The sequence below is a fragment of the Hyperoodon ampullatus genome (genome assembly GCF_949752795.1).
Source record: "Hyperoodon ampullatus genome assembly, chromosome: 19".
NCBI lineage: Eukaryota > Metazoa > Chordata > Mammalia > Artiodactyla > Ziphiidae > Hyperoodon > Hyperoodon ampullatus.
The window spans coordinates 16454579-16475817 of NC_136932.1; the positions used below are offsets into that span (position 1 = coordinate 16454579).

Sequence of the window (21239 nt, forward strand, 5' to 3'; positions counted from 1 at the left end):
CAGTCTGGGTACCAGCATCTCAGAAAGGGCAGGAATGAAGCTGGCTCCCCCAGCCCAGGCTCTCCCAGGGCCCACCTCCAGGACCCCTGAGGCCTGGGCTGGCTGGAATCCTGGAGCCTTTGGTGCCTCCATCACTGCGTGCATGTGCAGCTCCAGTGGGAAAGTGATAGAGACCCGGGGGAATCCCATTTTGTAGCTGACAAAATTGGGGTCAGCCTCGTCCAATTAGCATCCTAGGTTAAGCTACTGGAGACCCCAGCAAGGCGGACTGGGCAAGTGTTTGCTGTAAAAATCAAATTGAGATGTAATCTCTATAAAGAAGGGTCCTAACCTGGGGGGCATGGACGTCTGTTCAGAGATGGGCCTGGTGGGGGGCGGTCTTGAGCCCTGAAACTGTAAGCAAAGCTGTGTGTGTGTGTGTGTGTGTGTGTGTGTGTGTGTGTGTGTGTGTGTGTGTGTGTGTGTGTGTGTGTGTGTGTCCATGTTTTTCTGTGGACAGGGGCCATGGCTTCCACCAGGTTCTCAAAGGGGTATGTGACCCCTAAAAGGTTAATCACTGCCTGTAAAAGACTTTTTTATGGCCTGTTGGGAGGGGTGAGAGACATGGTGGGAAGGGGCTTTGAAACCAAAGGGTGGGCAGCCTTGTGCCTGGGCGCAGCAGCAGACCCTGAAGCCCCCGCAGTGGGAATCAAGGGGGGTCTTTGTTGTCCCCCCACCTCCCTGAGAGCTGTTAGACACGGGGGGAGGGGGAAGGAAGCTTCAGGCAGGAGAGCAATGTTAAGGGCTTGTAGTCAGTCACCCAGGTGAGCGGAGCAGGAACCTGCACGAGGGGGGGACTTAGGAAACGGAAGGCAGGCAGGGGGGTGACGGGCTGGGATGGGGGCTGCCTCTGGGGTTTGACCTCAGGGCCAGGGCCAGGCATCCCCTAACGTGGTCAGGTGGTCAGTGGGGTTCCCTGCTGAGTTCTGCTGAGAGAGACAGTGGGGTCTCCGGCTGTAGTAGCTACAGCAGATTATGGAAGTATGTGAGGGGCCTCGGAGGGAAGAGGAAGTGGGAGCAGAGGCAGTTGGAAGTGGGGACACATAGGTTTGGAGCAGCATGGTTAGGGCAGCTACTCTGCAGCCCCACAACTCAGTCCAGGGGAGAGATCTTGGGCAAGTGCCCTCTGCCTCGGTTTCTCCATCACCAAAGAGGAGATAATAATTTACCTACCTTTTAAGGTTGTGGGCAAAGATCACAAGAAAGGGCAGAGGTGCAGTGCCTAGGACGGTGTCCATGGAGGCTCTCGGGGTTGGGGCGGGGGGACCGGCTCTTTCTGTGCCAGATGCTGTGCTGGATGTGTAATCTTCACCCAGCCCTGAGGTCTGGCCATGGTTATCACACAGGTAGGGGGGCGCAGAGACACACAAGCTGGGCTCTGGTGCCTCCAGGAGGGGGCCAGGGAACTAGGAGGGAAACCGTGGTAGTTCTGTGAAGGAAAAGTGACTGTGACAAGTAACAGTAACAGCAGCTGTCATCATCCGTGCTAAGTGCTTAGAACTGTGATCCACACGTTCCTCGTGTTAACGTGTCTGATTCACGGTTATCCCCATTTTACAGATGATCAGACTGAGGCACGGGCTGATTAACTTGCTTGGGTCACATGACTATCAAACAGCAGAGTAAGAAGACAGAGGGTTTTAAAATGAAAGGAGGCTTAACAGCAAGGAGGCTGAACGTAGCGATTCTGGTCCACCTTGGCTTGGAGGGGGTGGTCTCTGGGGAGCATGAAGGATGGAAACTCCTGGAAGCTGACCTTGTTCGTGAGATTTGCTCATCAATTGGAGATGAGCTAAATTAAATTAAGCTCTATCCTGACAGCAGAATATTAAGCAGTCATTTTAAACAGTATTATAGATTCATGTTTTTGACCTAGAAAAATGTTCAGAGTGCATTAAATTTAAAAGCCCAGTTACAGGCAGTATGCTTTCACATTTCAAACACTGTCTAATATAATTTTTAAGTGCACAATGCGTAACTGTACATTGTAACAAAAAGTTATCAATCAAATACTCAAGAGACAAGTCATTGCCACCCTGAAACCTCAGTTAATCCCTCCTGGTCCCAACCCCTTCCTTTCCCTTCGATAACCACTGTCACTGGTTTTTATGGTGAAAACTCCCTGGCATACAGAAGTTTTATTGCTTCTGTATGTATCTCTATCCTTTTTTTTTTTTTTTTTTATTGTGCATGTAGAGAAAAGTCTGGAAGGGTGACTGTCAAAATTCTAGGCAGTGGGTGAGATCAAGTGTGATTTTTATTTCGTTTTGCTTATCTGTATGTTCTAAATTTTCTGTGATTAACGTGTGTGAGTTGTATAATTATTTTAAAGTTAAAAGGCAATGGGGAGACAGGGGTGGAGGTTTCTTCAGGATGGGGGAGGCAGAGGACAAGGCTGCGGGCGAGAGGGTGAGAGCCCTGAGCCCGGAGGGAGGGGGAGCGCGTCCTCCAAGAAGCAGATTAGGGAAGGGTTTATTGCTTCTTAAGAAGACGGTTATTGTTTTTCTGCCTCAGAGACTTACGCTTTATTGAGGTGTAATTAACATACTGTTCACCCATTTAAAGTGTACAATTCAGTGGTTTTTAGTGCAGTCACAGAGCTGTGCAGCCATCACTACTATCTGATTTTGCAGCATCCCGAGGACCCCTGAGCTGAGTACGTCTGAGGTTTCCTAGGTGAGACTCAGGTGGTGTGTTTCCACCTGGTGCTGCCCCAGCAAGGCCGTGCCCTACAATAGGACGCACAGGATGCAGTCGGCCTCCTAAAACTCTGCTGGCCTTTCAGGGCTTGGCAAACTACACCCCTGCCCCCGGCTGCCTATTGTGGTAAATACAGTTTTACTGGGATGCGGCCACGCCCATTCCTAATACAAAGTCTGCAGCTGCCTTTGAGCTACAAGGCAGCGTTGCGTGGTAGCGACAGAGCTACATTAGTTATTGTACCATCTGGCCCTTTATGAAAACTTTCCCCCACCCCTGGGTGTGAGCTTCCTGGGGCTGGCTCACCTCTCACCTGGTGGCCTGCTCCCTGCTTTCCAGAAGAAATGATGCTTGTGGATATCATTCTCTGAACTGACCCCAAAGATACAGCAAATCTTGAACCTGTGGGCCTAAGAGAGGGAGGGATAAGTTTAAAGGCCATAACCCCTCTGTAGTGGAACGTTCCGGGGTGGAGAGTTCCCGGGGACAGAACCTGGCTTGGGATGAGTCTTCATGTGGCCCTTTCTGATCTGTGGTCTGGAGATCTTGGTTGGGCTTTCCGGGAGACCCCTTAGGGTCAGGGCATCCTCACCGAGTTGGCTCAGCACCCCGCCTCTGCACCAGGCATGGCCAAGGCCCCTCTGATGACAGTCATAGGCCCTAGTTAGGAGGCGCTTCAACAGCTGATTCTTAACCAAGGACTGAATGAAATGGACCGACATTTTAGAGGAAAAAAGACGAAGTAGGAGGTATTGGGAGAAGAAGCCTGGGCCTTTGGAGCCTGTTAGAGCTGGTTCTGAGTCCTGACTCTGTGCCTCTGTGAGCCTCAGTTTCTTCTGCAAAAGCAGAATTAAACTCCTCAGGGCCAGGCCATAGCCGATGCTGAGTGAATTTCTGATGTATGAGTAAGGTGTGCAAAAGCATGGGAGGGACTCAATAGATGTCAGCCCCGCCCACTCCATCTAGAATTCTGAGACCCTGCATGTTGCTTCTGTGAAACCTTGTGGCCTCTGTCCCCAGAGCTCCTCAAGAAGAAAGCCATGTGTGTGCAAAAGGGAAAGAAACCTCCTCTGACATTCCTGGCCCCCTCTGCTTTCTTTGTTCTTCCTACAGCATGTAAAACTCAGCCTGGCCTCTCTCTCTGTGGCCCAGCTCACTTCTGCTGCCCTTCCTTCGGTCCAGATCAAGAGCTCAGGGCCGGTGGATGGGTTTTCAGCACAGGCCACATAATGTAAGGGAGACGCGCTCACGCCGGCTCCCAGCCCCGTATGGAAACTGTACCTCTGATGGTCCTCTGGCCTGCCTTTTCCGTGCCACCACTCCCTGGTCACTCCAGGTAGTTGAAAATTCACTGTGCAGAGTTGGTTGACCCTCTCCAGGCTGCCTTGTCCTCACCTGGGTCCCATGACATGCGAGGGTGTGGAGAACAAGGACGGGGTGGGAAGGATGCCAGGAACGCGTTAGATGTGGAGATGCACAGGAATGATCTTATTGGGCCGCATGTCTAGAACGTTTGCAGGCATGCGATGACGTCTGAGCTCGCCGTGACCCCGGGCGCCCCAGCCTCTCGAGTCCAGGGTGCTGTCAACAGACAGCACTCCGTGTAGCTGGGAGAGAAGGCCGGAGGTCACTTGTGGGCTTCAGGTTCGTGTGGATTGTTCTGCTCCGAGGGAAACATCCCTTTTCGGAAGGACTGTTGACCCTGTGACAGGGCGATTTTGGGGGCAGGCACAGTTCTCTCCTGGGGGCTTTTCTCTGCAGCCCTCCAGCATTTAATCTTCAATCCTCAGAAGCCTCTGGGAGAAATGGCCCAGCCCAGCTATGCCCAGGCAGAAACCAGGTATCTCAGGAGGAATGGTGTTGGAGCAGAGCCATGACGAGCATTGTCAGTCCCCAATTCTTGGTTGTGACATCTTGGCCCCTTGGCCCTGTTGGATCCAGGGCAGGGAACAAAGGAATAAATCTAAGGTGGTGTTTGTTTCTTGTGCACTGGTTCTGCAGGGGGGAAAACCACTGGCAGATAGTCACGAATCATAAGTCTCTTCGATAAAAAAAATCGACTGTCTAGGGATTTTCAGTGCAAAAGGACTTCATCTGTTCCATTTCACAAGGACTCATGAGGTAGGTAGTAGGTCAGGCAGATGTCCTCCCCTGTCTGGATGGAGAGCAGTCCATGATTTACCCAAAATCGCGCAGCCAAGGGCGGCACCAAGAATCTAAGGAGGCGGATCCTGGCTCAAGTCTCTGGAAATAGATCGGACGTCACAGCTTTGGCCTTTCCGTTGCTCTGTTCTGTGTGACCAAGAGGCTTGTTGTCCTTGGAAGGGCTGACACTAAGTAGGTGTGTTTGGTCCTAACCTGAGCAATTTAGAAGCTTGGAAGGGCATTTTGACAATGCTGGTCAAGGACTTTAAGTCTCCCCTTGAATGTAAATTGATGCAGCCACTATGGACAACAATATGGAGGTCCCTTAAACTAAAAGTAAGACTTATCGTATGATCCAACCATCCCACTCCTGGGCGTGTATCTGGAGAAAACTCTAATTCGTAAAGATGCATGCACCCCAGTGTTCACAGCAGCACTATTTACAATAACCAAGACATGGAAACAACCCAAATGTCCATTGACGGATGAATGGATAAAGAAGATGTGGTATATTTATACAATGGGATATTACTCAGCCATAAAAAAGAGTAAAATAATGCCATTTGCAGCAACATGAATGGACGTAGAGATTATCATACTAAGTGAAGTAAGTCATATAGAGAAAGACAAATGTCATATGATATCACTTATATGTGGAATCTAAGAAAATAATATAATGAACTTACTTACAAAACAGAAGAGACTCACAGACATAGAAAACAAACATGGTTACCAAAGGGGAAAGCTGGTAGGGGCAGGGGGGAAGGATAAATTAGTAGGAGTTTGGGATTAGCAGATACAAACCACTATATATAAAACCTATAAACAACAAGGTCTTACTGAAGAGCACAGGGAACTATATTCAATATCCTGTAATAAGCCATAATGGCAACGCATCCAAAAAAGAATATATGTATGTATAATTGAATCTCTTTGCTGTACACCAGAAACGAACACAACATTGTAAATCAACTATACGTTAATTAAAAAAAAAAAGAGTCTCCCCTTTGGTCAAGCAACTCTAAAGCTAGGAATTTTTTTGCGGGAAATAATGAAGTACATGTGCTGGCATCTCGTGACGAGGATGCTCACCTCCATCTTGTTTATCTCAGTGTTAGAAACACTTAGATACAGCAGCAGGGCAGTGGTCGAATAAATCACAGCCTCGGATGCTCTGTGGGACCAAAGGTTGTAGAATTTTTTACTGAAATGAAAATGTTCAGATAAAGGAGGGGAAATTAGACTTTCTTTTGCAAGTGTGTGTTTTCTAATTTTTCTCTGTTGAACTTGAATGATACGTGTCATTTTTAAAGTCAGAGTTTGCTGAAGTATGGGTCTGACTGTGCTCAGCAGTAGGTTGGGCCCGCATCATTAAAGCTGGGTTGGTCCTAGTTCATTGACGGGCCCCATGGAGCAGAGACCACTGAGCAGAGCCGGTTCATCCAGAGGATGGGAGCTGCATCCTAGGAATCACTAAGATGGTGTCGGGAGAGCCCGGGCTTGGGTGAAATATCTTCAGTTCAGGAACAACCTGGAGAGCACGGCAGTGGTGGCCATTCCGGAATGCGTCAAAGGCCCCACAAGCTGAAGTTTTTGGCCACCGTGATATCTGCACTCTCCCCAAGCCCAGCCCCAAACTTGTCCCATGCTGAAGGTGGGTGTACATGACCTTGCAGAGAAGAGGCTAAGGGATTGGGGGCTGGGTATGCTCTGGGGAAGGAGAAATGGACATAAGACTTTGTGTCTATGGGGCCAAGAAGAGGGGCCCAAAAAGTGGGTGGTGAGCTGTGGTTGAGAAGTTCAGGGGCAGACTTGCTGCCCCACGCCGGGTTGGGGACCACGTGACCTCCCCAGGGCCCTTCCAGCCCCACACAAAGGCTTTCATCCCTGGAGCAGCTCTGCCTCCAAGGTTCCAAGTCCCTGCTGTTGATTTTCGCAAGAAACCAAACCCTGAGATCGGTTGCTTTGACATCTTGGGGCCAATATCATGTTCCCCAAACTAAATTTCTCAATTGTCAAATTTGTGGAGGGTGCCCTTAGCCCTAGAAACGAGGTCAGGCATGTCCTATTTCTTATTTTGGGTGGATGGGTGGGTGGGTGGGTGACATGGGGGCCCCAGGCCAGCATTCCTTCCCCCCACCTCCAGTCGGCTCAGCTCAACAGTGGATCCTGGAGGGGCAAGTGTCCCCAACCTGAGTGGGACCAGATGCCCTCCCTGTGGGAGGAGGGGTGGCCAACATTGTCGGGAAGCCCTGACCTTGAGGTGCAACAGCTCAGAAGAGTGACACCCCGATGAGGACCGTCACCGTGCTGCCAGGCTGGGACAGGAAGGATTTTCTCCCTGCCAGATGGTCTCTAAACACTGAAAGCACACGCACGTCAGGCATCTTCAGGGTGCCCCTGAGGTGGCCATCCCTCTGCTCATCACCCCAGCTGTTTGAGCCAAATCTTTGTGATCGGTGGCCCCACAACAGGTGTGCTGACAGGTGCTCATCCTCTGGCTGGCTTGTCACTGTCCCTGACTTTCCCCCCTGCCGCTCTGATGTCAGAGCACAATTGCTCTGTTGTTCCCGTGGCAGCGGCTGCCAGAGTTCACCAGCTGGGGCGGATGCTGGGCTGCTGGTGGAGGTGGGGAGCTGCGATTCCAGCCACCTTTGGTCAGTGGGCCCCAGAGACCCCATGCAGAGCACCCAGGGCCGAGGTTCTTGTTGTGTCCCCGCCCCCTTATCCATTGTGAGGGTGGAGTTCTTTCTGTGCCCAGTGGTTTGGTGAGGGCGCCTTGGGAAGTGGGCCAATAAGGGTGTCCAGGCCACATGCCAAAAGGCTAATTTGAAAGTCCTTGCACCGCGGGGCTCTGCATATACAGTTGGATCGGGGAGGATGGGCAGTGGAAGCTGGTGGGATGGGGTTGGGAGTGAATGTGGTGGTTTGAGCGGGGAGATCATCATACAACAAGAACAGTTGGCACTGGGGACCCCTGACCTAGGCAGGGTAGCTGCAGTAGTAAGGTTGGTGGGAAAGCAGTTGACATCGTCAAGAGACATTTAGTAAGGCGCCAGTTGGATCAGCTGTAAGCAGCCCCCCAGCTAGCCTGGTGTCTCCTGTGAGTCTGGAGGAACCTGTGCCTCATGTCTGTCTCAATGAAGCTGGTCGGGGACAGAGACAAGATGACAAAGGCTTGTTCTCCTAGAGGCTGGCTGCCCGCCCATCTCAGCCTTCTAGAACTATCCTGAGTGTGCAGCAGGGAGATGGTTAAACATACAGATTCGCAAACCCCACCCCATGATTCGGGTGGAAAAACCTGCGGTAGCAGGTCCTGGCCAGGACTCATAGTCCACCATGATCACCTCCCCACCAGGTGATTCTGATGCAGCTGGTCTAACACCCAGCCGGCTTTATGAATCACTACTCTGGAACTTAACTGAGGGAGAGTCAGGAAGTGAGCAAAAGTGGAAGCTCTGGGCAGCACACTGGGTGTCACAAAGTGTATTTCTAGCAGCTAGAACTCAGAGAAATGGAGTTTAAAATGTTTCTGATGTTTGTTTTATCTGGGCTTGGCTTGGATGCCTCCAGTGATGGGTGTCTCACTACCTACCAAGTCAGCCCAGTGATTTCAAGACAACCCTGTAGAAAGTGCTTGTTTCCACCCGGGCCAATTTCTGCCTCCTTGTAATGTGTTCTTGGTGGTCTGGTCCAGGCATCTGGAGACACGCACAGAAAGTACCACCCTCTTCCCCAAGCAGCTTGCCAAGCACATGGGTGTTTCTGATGGTGACGAGCGCTAGCATCTGTGTAGATGATGGGTGTTGCTGTTATTATCCCCGGTTTACAGATGAACAGAGACTGAGGCACCCAGAGTTAAGAAACCTGTGCTAGGTCACACAGTCAATACTCTGAACCACCAGAGTACACTGTTCTAGACTTTTCTACCACCTGCAAGCCTCCCACCAAACATTCTTGGTTCCTGAGGACTTTCCTTCCTGTGACCTGTTTTTGTTTGTTTGTTCATTCTCCTCCTGAACTCTGAGGCCCTTCTTCCCATCCTTAACCACTCTCTGCCTCTCTGAACCATATCTGGGAAGACATACCTCTCCCTTACTCAGATTTTCTCCTTATTTAGTAAAAGTGTAGTTCTCATTTTTAGTGTATATTTCTGATTAGGTGAATTCCTAATAATTTCTTTTCTTTTCTTTTTTTTTTTTTTGCGGTGTGTGGGCCTCTCACTGTTGTGGCCTCTCCCGTTGCAGAGCACAGGCTCCGGACGCACAGGCTCAATGGCCATGGCTCACGGGCCCAGCCGCTCCGCGGCATGTGGGCTCTTCCCGGACCGGGGCACACACCCGCGTCCCCTGCATCGGCAGGCGGACTCTCAACCACTGCGCCACCAGGGAAGCCCTCTTTTTTTTTTTTTTTGGCCACACCGCGTGGCATGTGAGATCTTAGTTCCCCGACCAGGGATTGGAAACGTGGAGTCTTAACCACTGGACCATCAGGGAAGTCCCCCTAAAAATTTCGTTAGTTATATTTTGATTTTAAAACTTGCAAGGGGCTTCCCTGGTGGCGCAGTGGTTGAGAGTCCGCCTGCCGATGCAGGGGACACGGGTTCGTGCCTCGGTCTGGGAAGATCCCACATGCCGCGGAGCGGCTGGGCCCGTGAGCCATGGCCGCTGAGCCTGCGCGTCCGGAGCCTGTGCTCTGCAACGGGAGAGGCCACAACAGTGAGAGGCCCGCATAACGCCAAAAAAAAAAAAAAAAAAAAAAAACTTGCAGGCCGTCCCGTTTGATCTTCACGCGTCCTGTGGGGTGGGAACAGGGTGGGTGTTCTTCCAAGTGCCTGTTTCACGCTGCGGCCGGGAATGTCCAGGTGAGTCTGACCTGCGCAGGGGCTGGACTGGACCATTACCCTGCTTGTTTTAGGCGTTGCTAGCAACACAGGTAACGATCACATTGGCTCTATTGGTGACCACGGTCTCTGCCGACTCTGAGCTCACAGCCGGCTCAGACCCTCTCGTCTCCAGCTTTGCTCCTTCGGAGCTACATTCTCCCACTTGGCACTTGCAGGGTCGGATGTGGGGACCCACGTGTGGGTTGTAGATGTTTTCCCAGTATGCTTGGCCTTGTTAGATTTGGCCAGGGGTTCAAGCCTGTGAAAAATCTGAGCTGAAGGCTTGCATTCCAGCAGCACGGCTGGTTTTCCATCTCCCTGTGGGTGATTGAGTGCCGGGGACATCGCATCCAGAGCTGGTGGCCATGGATTCGGACGCGCATGTACTTGACTCATGGAAAGCCCACCAGGGCCCCCAGCCTCTACTCTACTCGCTTTAGACACACTTTTAAGACACTGCTTTGTGTGGGTCCCAGTCCACAGCAGTTTAGAAGCCGTATGAGAAAAGGGGGATAGGGTGCTGTCAGACACACAGACAGAAAGTTACAACTACGGAGGAAGCTATAAGAAGAACACTTAAAAACTCCAAATTATATTCTGGGGTCATTTAGTTTAGAGGAACTCTGTCATATATATATATATATATATATATATATATATATATATATATATATATACGTTTTTTTTAGTGGGGGTCCTATATATCTTAAAAGCCCTTGAGGGATTCTCTATATTATAGTCCTAAAGATAATCCAGAGCTGTAAGGTCAAATTATATCTATTCTGTGTACTCTCAGGAGACAGAGAAATGTTTAACTTTACACATGAAAGAGTAAGCTTTACTTATATGGAAATGTTCTCTCTGGCCATGCCAGCTAATTGGGAGCCCTTTTTTTTTTTTTTTTTTTTTTTTTTTTTTTTGCGGTACGCGGGCCTCTCACTGCTGTGGCCTCTCCCGTTGCGGAGCACAGGCTCCGGACGCGCAGGCGCAGCGGCCATGGCTCACGAGCCCAGCCGCTTCGTGGCATGTTGCATCTTCCCGGACCGGCGCACGAACCCGCGCCCCCTGCATCGGCAGGCGGACTCTCAACCACTGCGCCACCAGGGAAGCCCTAGGAGCCCTTTTATAGCTATTTAAAAATGTTTCAAAGAAAATGTGCTAAACCATGTCCCCGGGGCGTGGGCCCTGGAGAAAAACAGGAGCATTTTCCTGTTGCTGCAGAAATCAGGGGCTGCCTTGTCAGGGAGGAAGAACCAGAACAGGGCTGGGGAGAGGTGGGTGGGTAGGATGAGGGGGGCTCTATTTGAGGAAGAAGGACGGGCACGGGCACAGTGAAGGTGTTGGACCTGGGTCAAGGGCATTTGGGATGCCCGGCTGGGGAAGGGGGGCCAGATCCTGAGCTGCTGGAATGTTCCCAAGCCTATAGGCCAGGGACTGCCCCACGGACTTTGGTGAGATGGTTAACTGAGCGCATTTCTGGGCCCCTCCCCACTGAGGCAGAGGTGGGATCGGTCTGGGGCAGGCCCCCAAATCTGCATCTTAACTAGCAGTTCAGGCAAGGCGTGAGGCAGGTGGCCTCTGGCTATGCTTGGAGACTTGCTGGTGCCGACTGCACAGGACCCGTTGCAGATGCTCAGGTGACACAGGTGGCCGAGTTAGAACAGTGGCTGTAGCCATAGTGCTGGGGAGGAGGAGTCAGGTTGGGTGGAACAGGGGTGGTGACAGGGAGCCTGGTTAGGAGGCTCAGGTGAGACCCTTCGACTGGAGTCTGGTCCACCTGGCATTGGAGCCCCTGGTTTGGGCGCCACCCAGCCTCCTTCATGGTCACCTTTCTTCCTCATCGGCCTGGGGTACCCTGGAGTCTCCACTGAGGGATCAGAAGGCAGGAGGGCTGCTGCGGGCCTGGCCTTTCCTGGTGGCCTGGGAGGGGGTCTGCCTCAGCTGAAAAGTCATCTGAGCCACTACCCAGGTGACCGCCGCGGGCTGGCTCCACGCACCGGGGACGCAGAGGGTGAGAGGAGAATGGGCCCAGTGTCCTTCCCATCTGCCGCTCTGAGTGGACCTTCTGTAAGGACAGGGCTGCGGCTTCCCGAGGGGTTGAAGGCAGCCAGCACAGGCCAGCCCGTCCCACTTCGGGGGAGCAAGATCAGAAGGCCCGAGAGAGAACCCGGACACTCAGAACACTGGTCTCAAGTCAGTGAGCAAGGAAGGGCTTGGAGGTGAGGGCATGGGGCAGCTGGGGACATGGGCAGCAGGCAAGGGTGCATCTCCCAGTTGGTACAGGGTTTTCAGTTCCTGAATGAGGGAGCTGACTCTAATTTCTGGGCTTTATTCCTAAGATCACCATCCAAATGTTTCAGGTTTTCAGCCATCTGCGTGTCTCCAGGAAAACCACCTGGGCAGCATTGGGGCGCCCACCCCAGCAGGCCTCGCTCAGGGTATAACGGGTGACCGAGTGGGTGGGGGCCCTCCAGAGTGGGAGAGGCTCGTGCAGGTTTTGCTCATTGTCACCAGTTAACATGGGGCGTGAGCCAGTGGCTCCAGGCCCCAAAATAGACCTTGGATCTCGGGGTGCAATTTTCCCCATTCTCTACAGATGAAGAGACATTCACAGCTCTCTCCTTCTCCTCACCTGTTTGGACAACCCTGTGGCCATTCCCAGGGGTGGGAAAAGCTCAATCTCTGACATCTGGGACCCAGATTCAAACCCAGCTCCTCCCTGTGAGCCAGGACAGTTACTCAGTTTCTGCACTTCTATTTCTTGGTGTGGGGAAGTGCTTTCATTTCTCTTGGGCATATACTTAGGAGTACAATTGCTGAGTCATATGGTAGATCTACATTTACCATCTTATAAAACTGCCAAACTGTTTTCCAGAGCGGCTGCACCATTTTGCATCCCGACCAGCAGCATGTGAGGGTTCCGATGTCCCCACATCCTCAGCAAGTCTTGTCATTGCCTGTCTTTTTCATTGTAGCCATCCTAGTGGGTGTGAAGTGGTATCTTCATTTTGCATTTCTCTGATGAGTGTTGGTGTTGAACATCTTTTTATGGGCTTTATTAGCCATAAATCTTCTTTGGTGATGTGTTTATTTCAACCTTTTGCCTATTTTTATAAATTTATTTATTTATTTTTGGCTGCATTGGGTCTTCGTTGCTGTGCGCGGGCTTTTTCTAGATTGTGTTGAGCGGGGGCTACTCTTCATTGTGGTGCACGGGCTTCTCATTGCGGTGGCTTCTCTTGCTGCGGAGCACTGGCTCTAGGCACGCGGGCTTCAGTAACTGCGGCATGAGGGCTCAGTAGTTGTGGCACACGGGCTTTGTTGCTCCGCGGCATGTGAGATCTTCCCGGACCAGGGCTCGAACTGGTGTCGCCTGCGTTGGCAGGCGGATTCTTAACCACTGCACCACCAGGGAAGTCCCTGCCCATTTTTAAATTGGATTGTTTGTCTTCTTATTATTGTAAGAGCTGTTTATACAAACTGATTCAAGTCTTTTGTTGGATATGTGATTTGCAGGTATTTCCTTCCAGTCCTTGTCTTGTGTTTTCACTTATTAACGATGTCTTTTGAAGTGCAGAGGTTTTTAATACTGATGATGCCACACTTATCAATTTCTTGTATTGCTTGTGCTTTTGGTGTTGTATCTAAGAATCTTTGCCTAACCTGAAGTCATGAAGATAACAGTTGTTTCCTTCCAAGCATCTGTAGTTTTAGACCTTACCTTAAGGTCTGTGATCACTTTAATTTCTATATATGGTATATAATTTTGTATATGATGAGATAAGAGCGTAAATTAATCTTTTTTGCATGTGGATATCCAACTATCCCAGGAACATTTGTTGAAAACGAACAAAAAAATGACTCTTTCCCCCATTGAATGGCTGTGGCGCTTTTGTTGAAAATCTCAACCATTGTGTTTAATTTCCCAGCTTTCTCTTTCTCTCTCCTCTCGCTCATCGTCGTGGTTGGCAGATGGGTCGAATATGATATTAACCACATTTCCACATGTATAACTGCATCATCATAGTTACCAAGAGCCAGTGGCTACATGACCATTGGTCAAAGACAAGATGGTCTACACGAGTAGCAGCTGCCACCTGCCTGCCAGCTGTGTGATTTGGGTCAAGTTTCTTAATTGCTCCCTGCCTCAGTTTCCCCACCCGTGAACCAGGGGTGCTAATAACTCCTTACCTCAACGGTTACTGTAAAAAAGATAAGCGGAGGGCAGCCCACACAGTTTACATTAGTTGTTCCGTTGATGCAGTGGTGTTGCTGATGACCAGCATTACTTTGGGCTAAAATTGCTAAGCCTGGCTCTGCACATCCTAAAATAAAAGAAGGGAAGGGATACCCACACAGTTGAGGGGTCCTCCGTGCAGACTGCAGTGCCTAGGAAGCAGCTCCCATAGCCCACACATCTAGCCGTTTTTAACATCAGCTGCAAGTGATACTCTTTTTTGGTGTGAATGCACCTTCTTTAGGAAGGCCTGGTGGAGCACGTGTCCCTGACTGATGCCAAAGAGATGTGCAAAAAGAAATACCACTAGCTTAACCTCCTCTCTGGTTTGCACTGAATTCTAGTACAAACATGCACATCAGCACACTCACCCACACTCACCTCCCCCTACACACACACACACACACACACACCCCTTTCCTGGCAGGCTCCTCCTCCCTCCTTTACCGCTTCCTCCTTTCATTTGTAAGTAGCTCCCTCCAGAGGGCCAGACATTTGCATCACCCCCACCTGAACCCTAACTTGTCTCCTAAGGTGGGGTCTTAACCCCGGCACTGTTGACATTTGGAGCCTGGTCCCTGTTTGTCGTGGGGCCGTCCTGTGCATCTCAGGATGTTTTGCAGCATCCCTGCCTTCATCCACTGGAGGGGGTGGGGGGTGTAGCACCCCCCCCTCCTTCCAGTTGTGACAACCAAAACTGTCTCCAGACATGGCCACATGTTCCCCTGGGAAGCAAAACCACACCCCACTGAGAACAGCTGCCCTGCCGGGTCTCATTAAAGGCATGTGAGACAGAGATCAGGAGCGGAGAACAGACCCTCGTGGGTGGGTGTCAGGAGAATGATCTGGAGGGACACGTCCCCTGGCCTGTCCTGCACTCAGAGCCCCGTGTGCCTCGTCTCCAGGGCCTCACTGTCCTCGGAACGCTCTAGGCAGTGCTGTGCATCTTCCTGCCCTGTGGGCTTGCCGTGAAACGGCCGTAGCACCTGTGGCTCCTCGACCCTGGTGCCCTGGAACCTCCACTCTTGGTTTACACCACCCTCTCTCCAAAGCCGTGTCTGCAAAGGCCCCCGACACAAAAGGAAATGCGGAGAGAGCCCCTCGGCGGAGCCCCAGTCCCGACAACGAAGCTTTGCTTTTGAGGCAGAAGCACACATTGCTACACGTCCGAGAGAAAGGAGACCTGCCCTCGCAGAGAAGACAGGACCTCCAGCAGTGGAAGAGCTGCCCCAGCGCTTGGCCAGGGAGCTGAAGGCAGAGCAGCAGGAGGCCCCAGGCCAGAGAGTCCAAGGCCTAGAGAGGCTGTACTTAGCACATCTGTTGGAGTGAGGCGGTGGCGGGCAGACTGGCCGAGGACTATGAACCTGACTCCGAGGGCTTGACCCAGCGAGGAACAGCCAGGTCGCCCAGGGCCGAGGGGAAGCACACAATGGCCGTGTGGCAAGAGAAGGGACACGGGGAAGAGCTGGTCCGACGGCAGCCCTGGTGCATCTGCCTGTTGCGTCCTGGAGAAGAGCGGTGGGCCAGGAGAGGCAGGGAACCTCCAGAGCCACGGGCCTGAGTCCTCGTCCCCTGAGCCCACCAGAGAGGAGTAAAGGAAAACACGTGCCTTCAACGAAGACAGGTGGGGGCCACCATCCCGTTGACCCTGGGCTGAGCAGAGGGACAGACTTGGGAAAGCTCTTGGCTGCTGTAGGGGAGATAAATGCCTGGAGAAACGGGAGACAGAAACAGCCCAGGATGGCAGGAGGCAGCTGGGGAAGCGAACGGCTTGTCTTCAAGGCCCAAAAAACCACTGTTTGGATCAGAGCCCCGAGGGCAAAGCCGACGACCTGGAACAGCTGTGGCCAGTCGGCTCGACCTGCAGAAGGGGGGCCTCACCGCTGGCAAAGCTCTGTGACAAGAGCAGGTGGCAGGGAGAGCTGGAGTTTGCCTCTGAAGAGTTGTTTGATACCAACCGGAAGCTGAAAAAACACCTGAACTTGCACCTGGATCTCAAGCCTGGGATGGATCAGAGCCCCAGTGAAGAACAGGGCTTTGAGGAGACGCAGGCGTGGAGAAGGGAGAGCCAGAGAAAGGGGAACGCAAGAGATGCAGAGATGGACATGGTGCCCGCCGGGGAGCCCGCGAGTCCAGCAGGGGTGGACGCCCACCTGACGCCATCCAGAACCAGCTTGAAAAAGTTACTAAGCAAGCTCAAGAACCAAAAGTCCCATAGGATGGCCAAGTGCATGGTTAAGAATGACAGTAGGGACTTCCCTGGTGGCGCAGTGGATAAAAATCTGCACTCCCAATTCAGGGGGCAGGGTTCAGTCCCTGGTCAGGGAACTAGATCCCACATGCATGCTGCAACTAAAAGTTCGCATGCCACAACTAAGGAGCCCATGTGCTACAACTAAGGAGCCAGCAAGCCGCAACTAAGACTCAGTGCAACCAAATAAATAAATATTCTAAAAAAAAAAAAAAAAGAATGACAGTAAACCATGGTCTCCTGAGGCAGGGACATCTGTCGATGAAGAGAACCTGCTCTCGTGCAGCCCCGAATCCAGAGAGGAGCCTCCCCGACCTGACGCGCTGGTGCAGGGCTCCCTTCAGCTTCACCCGCAAGAACAGGCAGACAGAGGTGGCTTGACGGCATCAAGGCAGAAGCAGAAAATGCAGGTGGAGCAGAGAAGACCAAAGCAGCTGGACTCACTCAAGCAAATCAGACACCCCAAGATGAGCTTGGAGGCCGACCCCCAGACGGAGCTGGAAGATGGGAGGAGGGAACAGAGGCAAAGCTTCTCTGGCTCATCGGAAGCCTGACTCCCCTCCAGACCAGGAGAAGAAAGGAGGGTATGACCGCAGCCCCACTTCCCCCTCGGCCAGCATCGTCGACGATGACAGGCACAGTCAGATGATCCGTGACCTTCAACAGCAAATTCTAGAGCAAAACAAGTTGCACAAGCAGTTTCTTGAAGAAGCCAGGAAACGCTTGTGAGAGTTTCAGAGAATATGTTAAAAGCGAGAGTCCTGCCCCTGGTAAATTACGTCACTGATAACCGAACGTTCTGCCAGAACTGGCACCCAAGTCTGTGCGATTGTATTTGCATCATGTGCTCAGAAACCTGTAGCCTCTTTAAAATGGGCCGTCAGTCATCCTTCCATCCTTTGGAGCGAATTCCTCTGCAGGAATCATACTTATTGCCGATCTTGCCTTTAAAACTAAGTCCAATTCAGGAAGACTCCTTAGCAGGAACGTGTGGGGCACGGTAGGAGGGTCTGGCTATTGTAGCACAAAGGTGTGTCCCGGAGCTGAGGCTGTTTTCACGTGCCACAGCACAGATGGAAACACCAGGTACATTTAAGTGCTTCAGATGTTTTGGTGAAATAAACACTGGACTTTGAGGGGCATGCAAGGTCAGACGGGCACAGTTTCAAAAGATACATCATTTGTTGCTTAGCCAGTGGCTGAGACGTTAATGAAGAGATTTAACAAAAATCTTTTCGTCTTTCAAACCAACATCATTTAATAGGACATCAGTAACATTCTTATAACTTTAATATTAGAAAGCAGGAGGGAGGAAGAAAGGAGGGGGAGAGGGAGGGAAAGAAGGGGGTGGAAGCAAGAGGAAGAGAGAGGAAATAGAGAAAGAAAGGGGAAGTGGTTCCCAGCAACTCAGCCCTAGAGACTCCTTCTGGGGCTGGCAGTGGTGGGGGAACCAGGGTGTCTGGTAGATTCCCTACCCCCCAGCTTTACCTCTGACCCAGAAGCCTTGGCAGTCATGGAGACCCTACACTGGGTGGGGTTTTATCTGCCTGTTGCATACTTAGGGGTTGGAATGGGGGTGGACAGACCTTTTCTGCAAAGAGCCAATAGTAAACATTGTAGGCTTTGCTGGCCATACGGTCTCTGGCACCTACTCTCCGCCTGCCTTTTCAGCTGGAAGACAGCCACAGACAACACATAAATGAATGGGTGTGATCGAGTTCCAATAAGACTTTATTTACAAAAATAGGTGGTAGGCAGGCTTTGGCCCTTGGGCCAGAGCTAACTGACCCCTGGACTTAGCATATGAAGGAGATGTTCCCTCCCTCCCTCCCTCCCTCCCAAGGACCTCAGATGCACTGGGTGGGATAAATCCTCTTCATTCATGATATGTTGGCATCATTGGGCCATCAATGGCCTTTTTTATCTTATGTATGTTTGGCATCATAGCCCAGCCGTGTCAAAGTGACCAACAGAGTGAAGGCAGGGTCTGCCGCGACCCCAGCCCATCCACATATAGACAATATAATGAACAACCGTGAGCCTGCCACCCAAACCCAAGATCTGGAATATTTGCTGAAAACCAGCTTTATCTGTGTGCTACTTCCTCTTCTCTGCGCTCTTCCTCCTTAGGTGTATCGTACACCCGCTGAACTTGGGAGTTGTCCCTGCACTGCACGACAACCCGAACACAATCTGTATTGTTTAGTTTTACTTCTGCTTGAACCCTATAAAAAGGATATTATATCATGTATGGTCTTTTGGAAGCATTTTGGACCCAGCATAGTTAGTTCATTCGTGTCACACGTAGGTGTCATTTTTGCCACAGCGTCATAGCATGTGACCCTCTGAGCCTTCTTTCCATAGCTGCTTCTGTTTTGTGCCAGTTCCCAAAAAGCGAACTACATCCCTAATGCATTTGGATCAGAAGGCCTGGCGTCAAAAAGTGCTTTGGGAATGTTTGAACACCACGGCTGGGATGTAGGTGTGGGAAAGGTTCCATCCCTCCTTTTCTTCCCATTTTCACCTTTTTTTTTTGTCCCTGGAAAATGTTGATCTGATATTATACTGTTTTTCCTTTGCAAGTACTGAGTGACAGACACTGCCCCACTTAACTGGAGCTGAACAGTGAATAACACACACATAGGACACGTTCTAGTGGAGGATATAGGTAACAAGGGACCACAATGACAGATGGTGATAGAGGGATACTCAGAGAGGTGGGGTGACTGACCGGATATGTGTCTCTGAGCATCCAGCCCACAACCCCTGAATGCGACCATTTGTATGGAGCAGTAATGGCATCCCACAAGGCGTTTTTTGTTTGTTTGTTTGTTTTTCAGTTTTGTTTTAAAATCAATAGCTTGAGTGAGGAACCTTCCACCATCTCACGTCTCCATCATGTGAGTCTCCGTTGTCTGTGGCTTTTCCATTTTAGGTGGAGAAAATGTTTGATCCCAGCCCGGTTTCTCTCACCTGCTTCCGGAATACCATGGGTCAGGGCTGCAGAGCTGCTCAACAATTTGGTCTGAGCCCAACGTGAATAAGAAAAAAGTCCTGGGGCCAAGAGAGCTTTGTCACTCCCTGGCCAAATGAGGATTCCCTGTGGGGAGGGGCGCTGGCCTTTAGTGGGTGCTCAGCTGGAATGCCCATCTGTCGCTACGGGATCACCTCGGTCTGAGGGTGGAGGGGGTGCCGTGGGATCACTGGGTTTAAAGCCGTGGCCGCGATGGGACCCAAACACTGAGTAATGAGACCCTCGTGACTCGGGCTGTGAGCCGCAGTCTAACGAAGGGGCAAGCCTGCCTTGAAGTGTGTTATTTTTGTTTCCACTTTCAAAGGTCATGTTTGTGGCCCGTGTGTTCTAGGTGAGGAATTGTCCCTTCTTGGCCACACTTGAGCTAAAAGTAGGTGTGGGGGATGGGCAGCGAGACGTGGTGGAGGCTGAGTCAACTCTGCCTGGACGGTCACTCCCACACTGTCCCCTGGAAGCTGGATGAGACGCCCTGCCCTTTCCCACCTGTCCCGCAGAAGGCTGAAGGGGGGCGGGCCAGGGTACCCCCTTGCCCAGGTCAGTGACGTGGGTAATGAAACAGCCCTCCAGGACTTCCCCTGCCCGCCGCCCGCAAAACGCTGACCCTCCAGTGATTCCCGATGGAGATGTCACCGGTAACTTCCATCTCTCATTGGTATCCAGGGGGTGGGCTGGGATCCCAGAAGACAGTGCCTTCACTCCCTGTCGGTCACTTTGACATGACTGGACTATGGTGCCCAGGGCCCTGGGACAGCGCCACCTGGAAGGGTTCTGCCCAGTACTGCCAGGGGGCAGTGGGGACCCCGACACAGTGGCTCCTCCTAAAGGGTCCTCCCCCAGCGGCCTTCCCCACGCATCCTCCCTCCCTCCCTCCCTCATGGGCTCTTCCTCTCTGAAACTGCATCTTCTAGAACTTTCCCCTGGTTTTGTGATTCATCCCCCCACTTTTGGGGGCAGCTACCCCGTTCCTGTTTCACTCGTGTGTTGTCAGGTCGCTTCCTTGCAGCCCAGCCAGTGAGTCCTCCCCAGACGGCAGCCGCTAGGGAAGGCCTCCGTGGCCGGCCTGCTGGTGGACAGGCCCTCCGTTTGCCCAAGGGATCCACAGGCGGAAGACGGCGCCTGCTGCAAGGTCCGCTGTCCACAGGCAGGTGTGGGCCAGCAGTGACCGACAAGGACCAGGACACTTCGGAAGCAGGGACAGAAGTTCTCCCTCGACAGTGTGACGGCTCCAGCCCTGGAGGGGCCGGTGGGCACCCTCGGTTTGGATGTGACCCCGCATTCCACGTGTGCTGCTCTGAGGGTCCTTATGCCTGTCCCCTCCCCTGCCCAGCCAGGTGCGAGGTTGTAGTGTGTATGAGAATATCCAGAATCTCAGAAATGTAAAATAATGGGAAAATTGGTTTTTCAAGTTGGGGTGGAGGGCAGGGGACCCTCTTTCAGGCCATGAGATGCGGGCGGCTTCCTCCCTCCACGTGATGGAGACATGATGGAGAGCTGATGGCGGAGTGCAGCCCACCCTCATCCTGGCTGGAGACGGGAGGCCGGGTGGACTGCACACCACACACCACCCGCTCCAAGGGGCAGCTGGGCTGCCACCTGGGCTCTTACTTGCTAAGCTAACGAGGACTAGCCGAGGAGAGGGGGCATGAACCACCCAGCCTGCGCACCCAGCTTCCCTCCACACTGGCAGCTGGGAGGGTGGCTCTGGGGTTCCAGCCTTTCCATCGCTGCTCCTGGCTCCTGAGAAATGCCGTGGATTGGAGTCGGCCCACAGACCACATGCCTCAACGTCCCACGCCAGGGCCACTGCTGCTGCTGCTCTGTCCATGTGGACGGGGGCCTGAGCCACCGGCCCGGCACTCGAGTGTTCACTCCCCAAAATGAGGCAGCCTGGAAGGGGAGACCTGCCCGAGGTCACGGCCCACCAGCAGCAGCGTGAGGACGGGACCCT

The 21239-nt window shown here is 52.1% G+C and overlaps 3 protein-coding genes across 3 annotated transcripts in view; all 3 read left to right on the forward strand.

Annotated features, from left to right (window-relative positions):
- The window catches only part of CYTH1 (cytohesin 1), a gene marked incomplete at its 3' end in the record, with an annotated part of 375946 nt that overhangs the window by 199030 nt on the left and 155677 nt on the right, over positions 1-21239 (forward strand). The window lies entirely within an intron of this gene.
- Positions 1-21239, forward strand: part of TIMP2 (TIMP metallopeptidase inhibitor 2) — a 48648-nt gene that overhangs the window by 6760 nt on the left and 20649 nt on the right. The window lies entirely within an intron of this gene.
- CEP295NL (CEP295 N-terminal like) lies at positions 6448-17065 on the forward strand (the record flags this gene model as incomplete). The annotated part of the gene is given in 8 exon segments (XM_079724859.1): positions 6448-6538; positions 15059-15220; positions 15223-15328; positions 15330-15495; positions 15498-15696; positions 15699-16402; positions 16602-16663; positions 16749-17065. Coding segments are annotated over 8 exon segments (1728 nt in total). The 3' UTR covers positions 16987-17065.